The sequence below is a fragment of the Cololabis saira genome, chromosome 7, assembly GCF_033807715.1.
Source record: "Cololabis saira isolate AMF1-May2022 chromosome 7, fColSai1.1, whole genome shotgun sequence".
Taxonomy (NCBI): domain Eukaryota; kingdom Metazoa; phylum Chordata; class Actinopteri; order Beloniformes; family Belonidae; genus Cololabis; species Cololabis saira.
This window is the reverse complement of record NC_084593.1, coordinates 29,380,413-29,388,202: the sequence shown is the minus strand read 5'-3', so window position 1 is coordinate 29,388,202 and position 7,790 is coordinate 29,380,413. Positions and strand designations below refer to the sequence as shown.

Genomic DNA, 7,790 nt, shown 5'->3' with positions numbered 1-7,790 from the left:
AATAAAATTATACTAAGAACAAAAATCCACAATTTTGTATTGCAGTAACTGAATCGCACCTTGCGCATCCTGCAGGCATGAATGTAAGAACATTTACAAACATTAACTGTGTAAGTGAAAATTTACCTAACCATGTTGGATGCTGTAGACCTCCAATATTAATCTATTTTAAATACTATAAACTTGTAAGTTAATTGACTTAACTTAACAACTTAAAGTGATTGCTCATTAAAACAATAGCAACATCATTTCCAAGTCCAAACTTCCAAGTCCTTTCCTGTAGTTTATGGCAAAAAAACCGTCAATGTTTCTTACCAAGTAAAATTGTTGGTCCTTTCCTAAATCTTCTGAATGTCAAAATACTTTATATTCTTCTATCAAGTGACTGAAGTGTAAGTAAATGAATAGGGTATTAATTCACCTTTGCCTATTATTGCTTCTCTTCAAATGTTTAGAAATGGTTAGATGAAACTAACAGTTCAGTAAACAATGATTTTAATCTAATGTTTCTTCGGTCGGGCAACTGGAGTCTGGTGGGGGCCTCCTGCTCGCTTCCCTGACGCCCCGGTCTGACCTCACCCCTCATTGCAAAACATAAATGACCAATTCTAACTCTAATAATTATGTCTGGCATTATCATGATAGGCCTATATATTGTTTCATATCATTATATTAAGTTATGAAATCTCTTGGGATGTTAAACTATAGTATTATATTGTAATATATAATAGTATGGTGATATAATTTGGTTATATGTTATAATATTTTATACAAATTATGTTATATTAGGATATTACTATATTTATTATGCTATATTTATATGATATCATGCTACACCACTCTATATGATAATTATTTATTTGTTCACTCTCGAATCAATATTCTCAATTTATGTACCTATTTTCATCACCTTATTTACACTCAAACACGGCACGCACACACACACACACACACACACACACACACACACACACACACACACACACACACACACACACACACACACACACACACACACACACACACACACACACACACACACACACACACATACTGATGCTGTCTTTTGTCATCGTTTGCACTGTATGTTAATAAATAAAATAAAAAATAAAATAATCTAATGTTTCTTGGGAATTCCCTCAATGTTACAAAGCTAATAACATTTAGGCGAGCCTTCATTCAACGTTGTTCAAAAAACTTTTGAACTTTCCGCCGAAAAATGTTCTGTTCATTTACTTAAAGTAACAATGATAAAATAAAAAATCAAATATTCACTATAGTGTTACGGTATAATGTTAATTTTTCTACAGCACCTGAACGCAGCAGCATTGCAGGTGGCACAAGGCGTGCCTTCATCTAAGTGGAAAAAGGACCGGGCTGCGCATGCGTGAGCCAGAAAAGTACGTTTTAGTATGATTAGAGCGAGGAGGGAGATTATACGGCTGTACACAACTGTTGTTTTAATCCCCTGCAAGAGGAGATTTAGCAAGAAAAAACACTGGCTTTAAACCCAGCAGCCATATTGTATGGAAAAAACAACGGAAAGACTCCTGTTTTCAGAAAAAGTCGTCTCCTCAGATACCTTTGTCAGACTTGTGAGGAGTTTAATTTCTCTTTTACTGGCAGTGGGTTTCTGCTGTACAGCTAGCCGGCCAGCTGGCTGAGGGATCCAGAGTTTGGGACTATTTTCCAGCATTTCTGTGCAATATTGGAGGTTATATTTCTGGTGTAAAAGTGTTACCTGAAACGCCGAATAATGAAGGACCGATTGGAGCAGCTTAAAGCGGTGAGTGATGTCCATTTGATCATTTTTTTCCCAGCATTGTGGGTTTGAACCATTTTGGTACCATGTCTTCAAACCTAAATGAGTAGTTGGAAAACGTACAACATTTTTACAAACAAAATGTACTGTTTCCACTTTTACTTCAACCAATTAAACCATAAAATAATGTCCAGTAGTAAATATAATGTACCATGTGACACATCTCATATGATGGATGGAGAAATCATGAATAGTGATTTGAAAATGAGGTGTTTGGTAAAGGTCATTCACTAATCCAGACACTTAGAAAATCACCTAGAGATTTAACACCCTGTCTCTAAAAACACACTGAAATGCAGATAAATTAAAAAGGTACTTTTCAAAGGCTGCACTTCACTCCCAAGTCATTTGAAGACGATTCTTTACAAGTAATTGTTCCCAACTTCAAAGAAGACTGGATAATTGCTCAGTTTCTATGTTAACTTATCTTTAATAATAATAATAATAATAATAATAATAATAATAATAATAATAATAATAATTATTATTATTATTATTATTATTATTATTATTATTATTATTATTATTAACCAAAAAAAGGAAATTCAAAGTTGATACATTTGATTATATACATTTGGACAATTGTTCACCTTATTCTAAGATTTTCCAGAATACATTCATCATATTTTTCTCCTAAATGAAGTCAAGTTTCTATTTGTCACAACTAAGACAAACAGTAAGCTGTTAACACTTATGGTCAAAGTTGAAAGTTGTATAACACAAATAATCTTAAACTAACTTGGACACTTTAATACAGAAAAATACTCCAGATGTTCCTTTAGCTTTGTTATGCTGCAGAACCGTGTTCATATTGAGGTGAATAAAATCCCTATGTTTTAAGTAGAGGCTGAATCAACACAAAATGTTTTGAATGTGCCCAACACTTGCTGCTAAAGTGCCTGAGGCCTTGATCCTATTGTAACCCAAGATGTGATGTGTTGCTATAGCTACTTGGAGCCCTTGACTAAATATTTGCAGAGTTTAAAATTGCTGGACTGCACCCCACACCCCTCTCCGCAGGCAGCTGGCTTCCTTTCAATGAAAGGAAGTACAGACAACAGTTGAAGCTGGCCTTTCACATGTTGGGAAGTTCAGTAATTTTATGTTCCTGTAAAGCTATGTAGAAATAATAAAGTAGAGATGACTTATCCTGCTCTCTCTTTCCTTTGTTTTCTCCTCACTTTCTTTATCTTTTTTTTGAGTTTCCTCTCTAATGTTTAACTAAATCTAGCATACACATATGTGTTTGTGCTAGCTATTGCTGACATGACCATATCACCTGACATCACACACACACACACACACACACAGATTATGGTGAAAGGAAACTCTGAATCAGTTTATTGGATTTATATATGACAACTTATATGGCATACTCTGCAAGCTGTTTGATTGGGTTTGCCTAATCAATCATGTAGAAAATAGTGACAAATTTGAGATGAGAGAAACTGAAGGCTCTGATATCAACATGGAAGCAGTTTTGTTCTGCAATGTTTCTGTCCTGGTTCCCTTTTATTACTCTCAGTCAAATCCACATCTTTTTCAGTTCTGTGCACAGGGATTCCCCGCTCTCTTGGACTGGTGGACCAGTGTATCACCACTTGAGTCACCACGAACGGTAGAATTGTAATGACTGTGATTTCATTGCTGCTTTTCTGTCACAACTAGAGGTTTAATTTCCTTTGTTAGAAGTCAGCTTTGCATTTAACATAACACTGGGGCAGCAGCCTTAGCAGAGAGGCGTGGGCTACCTCCTCCCCAGCTACCTCTTCCAGGTCTGGGTAGATACCAGGGTGTTCCTGGGCCAGCCAAGAGATATAATCCCTCCAGTGTGTCCATGGGTCTTCCCCAGGGCCTCTGCCATGTTGGACATGTCTGGAGCACTTCTCTGGGGAGGTGTCCAGGAGTCAGGACCAGGTGCCCAAATCACCTCAGATGACTCCTGTCGATGTGGAAGACCAGCGACTGTTGAGCCCCCTGTAAGGCCTCTTTCTCAGTACCATGAAGTATTTTTCCATCCTCCTCTCACCAGAGTGTGCTGGGTCATTTATGACCCTCAGTGGCAAAGTCTGACAGTTTATCGCCTCCTAGGTCTCTCAAAGATGACTGTCATGGGAAAGATAAGTTAGAGAAGATATAATATGCTGGGTCATTGCAGTTGAGCTGAGTGGATTACGTAGAGGTTTGTGTGAATTATAAAGACGATAGAGTCCACTCTTTCTAAGAGCTTTATCTTTCCATCTGTACATCCGACCCGCCTTCACTGTGTTTAAACATTTGTGTACGAAGCATCGTCATCACTTGAGTGAAACCAAAACGTGTTTTTAAAAGGAAAGTCCCTCCTTTAACTGATTGTACATGTTCTTTATTTTGGGCTATTGTGCTATTTAGTTGTATTGATTGTTTTAGTGATATAAGCCATACAGACGAGCGCATTTTCTCAAATTGAAAGGTGTAGGATGTTTCATTGTGTTTGAAGTTCCACAAAAATACAAGAAAATGCATACAAAGACAATGGCAATGTCAAGAAATCAGGAACCTGTTAGCTAGAGACATCCGTATACCTTTTTGTAAACAGTTTCATGTGGGAACTATTGAAGTAAAACTGTTACCGGTATCATTGTGTATAATCATGACGCAAGACATGTCACGCTATGAGTCAGTGTAAATATAAGAGACTTTATTGGCGGAGCTCTAATAATAGACGTGACAAGCTCCCTCATACAGCTCACCTTTTTTCTTTTTTAATTATAAATAAAGATCCCCAAACAATAGTTTTAAAATAAAATTGACTTGATGATTATTCGACCATGTGTTCCTGCTGATTTCACACCTTCTTCATTATGTGAAATAGACCACAAAGCAAGCAGGAGTGTTTGTGTCTGGTTGCAAAAAATGACTGAGATGTTCAAGTTCTCCAGATGTTGTAACAAGGTCCCATTTCCTCCAATAAAGGCACTCTGGATTTAGATTGCATTTTTAGCAAGAACACCAATAGCATGAGTGCAGGTGCAACAGCAGTAAGACCCACTGCTGCATATGTCTTTCGTATTTCTGTGTGCTCTGGCTTGAATATGTGACTGAAAAACACACGAATAATGTGTTTTGATCTCTTAATTGGAGTCGGGAATTACAGCAATAAATAGATAGCTGATGGCTGTGCAGCCAGAGAGCCTATGAGCTGTTTCAAGCATGAATCTTGCATGCATCTGTGCAGTGATGGAGGTATTAGTTTTGGTAGAGAGGAAATAGTTCTGATTTCTATTTTTTTTTTTTATTTATAAATTTTTTTTCTTTTTGGTCAAATTTTCAAATGCATGATTGGCAGCTTTTAGCAGCATAAGCCAAATTATGATCACGTGGGGGTCGATTTATGCCAGCTGCAACTTGCTTCAAAACAATCTAGATGACAAACGCACAAAAGTTCAGAAATATGTTGAAAGTTGATTCCAAGGGTAAAATTTATCTTTTGAGAGAAAGTTAAGTGATTTTTGGAGAGAGCTGTTTTAATACAGAGTTGATACCAGAGGGTCATTGTTTGCTTCAGTATAAAATCTGTTGTTGTGCGGAATTATGCAACATAACATATGGTGCTTTTTATAAGTGCTTCCCCCCCCCAAAGTAAAAGGCCAATGTGTAACATGTGGCCTGTTTCATAATCTTTATGCCCAGCGGAGCGTGAGTTATCTCGTGTGTGTGAAAGATTTAGGTGGTTACAAAATTTTATCATGAGATTATTGATTTTTGGCTCAGAGGAAATGCAATTTCCTGTCAGTATTTTGGACCACATCACCATTTAAATGTTGTGCATTCAGTTGTCATTTTTATCTATCTAGTTTCAAAATATAATAGAGAAAAGATTAATAATATATTTTTGAGAGTCACTCAACTTGCAAAATCCTTATCTTGGTGAGAAAGAATAAGTTCAAAGTATTTTTCTTTTCTGACAATAGCTGTTTCAAAGAGGAATCATTAGATGAGCAAATTATTAGTGTAACAGAGAATGTTGTAAAAATCTCCTCATGACTTGGAAAGTTACCCCTTCTGACTGTTCCTGCCCGCGTCGAGCTGTTTTTACATTGTTATGTGTATGTGGCCTTTCGCTGTTTGGTTAGTTGCACAAATCTCTCCTTTTCCTCTTGTTTCTGCTGAATGAGAGGCAGTGGAAGGAAGTGAGTTCTTGTTCTTATCAGACCGTTGCAGAAAGGCTTTGTGCGGGAGCATAACATTAGCTGCAGAGGTGCGTTTGATGAATAACCCTGTTACACATTCAGAAATAGGCGCTGCGTCAGTGTGTGTCCAGGGAACTTTGTGTTCACAACTGTTGTTAGCAACAAAGTCCTGAACCAAATTTCTCTACTACATTTGCAATTCAAATTTTGAAAGAGGTAAAAGGTTAAAGACAAATGCAAAAGAGTCTCAACATTTTAAAGCCTGGCAAATGTGTCCAGTAGAGTTAATGATTACTTCTATAATTGAGGAGTCTGTTGATGATTTTCTCAAGTAATCACTTTGTATTTAAGGCGTCAGAAAATCTTGGTCAGTCAAAAACAAAACAAAAAAGATGACATATGTCTGATTTGACAAAGAACTGCAACTAATACTAACATTAAAGAATATTGAGTTTTGAGCTGGTTGATATGAGGAGAGGGAGTTCCACCGGGGTAACGCCTGACTTTCTTCATGCCTTGACTTAGACCAAGGTGCACACCAGACCTCAGACTCCGCCACTGTAGACCTGTGTGGACTTGTATTAGCAGGAAGAAGCTGATCAAAGATATGGATAAAGATATTAGCCTAAAAAAATACAAAAAAAAACATGGGACCGACTGCAGCTGACCACCTTATTTCACTCTTTTTCACAACTAATTTCACAACTTTTATTTCTAAATGATTAACTCCGTCAAGTTGTGAGCTTGAAGTGTGATTACACTGTAACTTGGTTGTAGTGGAAGTCATTTGTAGTGGAAGTCATTTTAAATGCACCAGCAAAGCCTTGTGTTTACAGACAGTTCCTTGTGACATGTTTATACAGCTCAGTGGTGACGCTTTTGAATACATTTATTGGGTTTAGGTTGGTACATCATGCTGACGTACGAGGAAGTTAGACGTGTACTGTAACCCTCGTGGCAGCCTTCTCAATAAATATTGAGTTTGAGCTGGTTGATATGAGGAGAGGGAGTTCCACCGCGGTAACACCCGACTATCTTGTCTCAGACCAAGGTGCACACACCTGAGTGTCAGAGCGAGAGCCCCCTGCCCCCCCATGCCATGTCATGAATGAATGAATTGTCTTTGTCATTGTACCAGTACAACCAAATTGGCAGTACAAACCCTTAAAGTGCAGAATAACAAACCCTTAAGGTGCAGAATAATTTAACATTAAAGTATAAAAAAAATACCTTTGGATTTTACACACATTCACCATAGCAGCTTGAGGAGACGAAACAAAAAAAACAGTAGATTGCAGAGACCCTTGCATGTCATTACTATAACACAGATGGGGGTTTATAGATAAAGGTTTTTGTGGTGTTAAGCACTGTTATAACCTTTGGATAAAAACTGTTTCTAAGTCTGTTAGTCCGAGCCTTCAGAGACCTGAAACGTCTGGCCGAGGGCAGTAATTCAAAGTGCTGGTGACCTGGGTGGGACAAATCCCTTAAAATGTTTTCAGCCCTACTAAGACAGCGAGAGTGGTGTACAGTTCTTCCAGGGTGGGTAGTGAGCAACCAATGATTTTTTGGGCTGTGTTAACAACCCTTTGGAGGGATTTCCCGTCAGCCACTGTGCAGCTGGAAAACCACACACACTGGATTAACTTTACATTGAAAAGTTATTATGTTTAAGAACATTCTTGTATCATATGTAAAGCTCTCACTTGCATTAGCTCCCTTCAAATATTTTTTTGATGTGGATCAACTTTTTCCATTTAATTTACTTAAACTATTTGGTTATTTTTAGAGAGTGT

The 7,790-nt window shown here is 37.5% G+C and overlaps 1 protein-coding gene across 8 annotated transcripts in view; it reads left to right on the top strand.

Annotated features, from left to right (window-relative positions):
• Window positions 1-1,402: 1,402 nt before the first annotated feature.
• The window catches only part of stx3b (syntaxin 3b), a 21,074-nt gene continuing 14,686 nt past the window's right edge, over window positions 1,403-7,790 (top strand). For all 8 annotated transcript variants that reach the window (XR_009782890.1, XM_061725482.1, XM_061725479.1 and 5 more), the window contains exon 1: window positions 1,403-1,786. Coding sequence is in view for 7 of the 8 variants with exons in the window: in XM_061725482.1 (XP_061581466.1) it covers window positions 1,757-1,786 (30 nt within the window). In the remaining variant the exon portion in view is untranslated. The remainder of the gene's footprint in view (window positions 1,787-7,790) is intronic.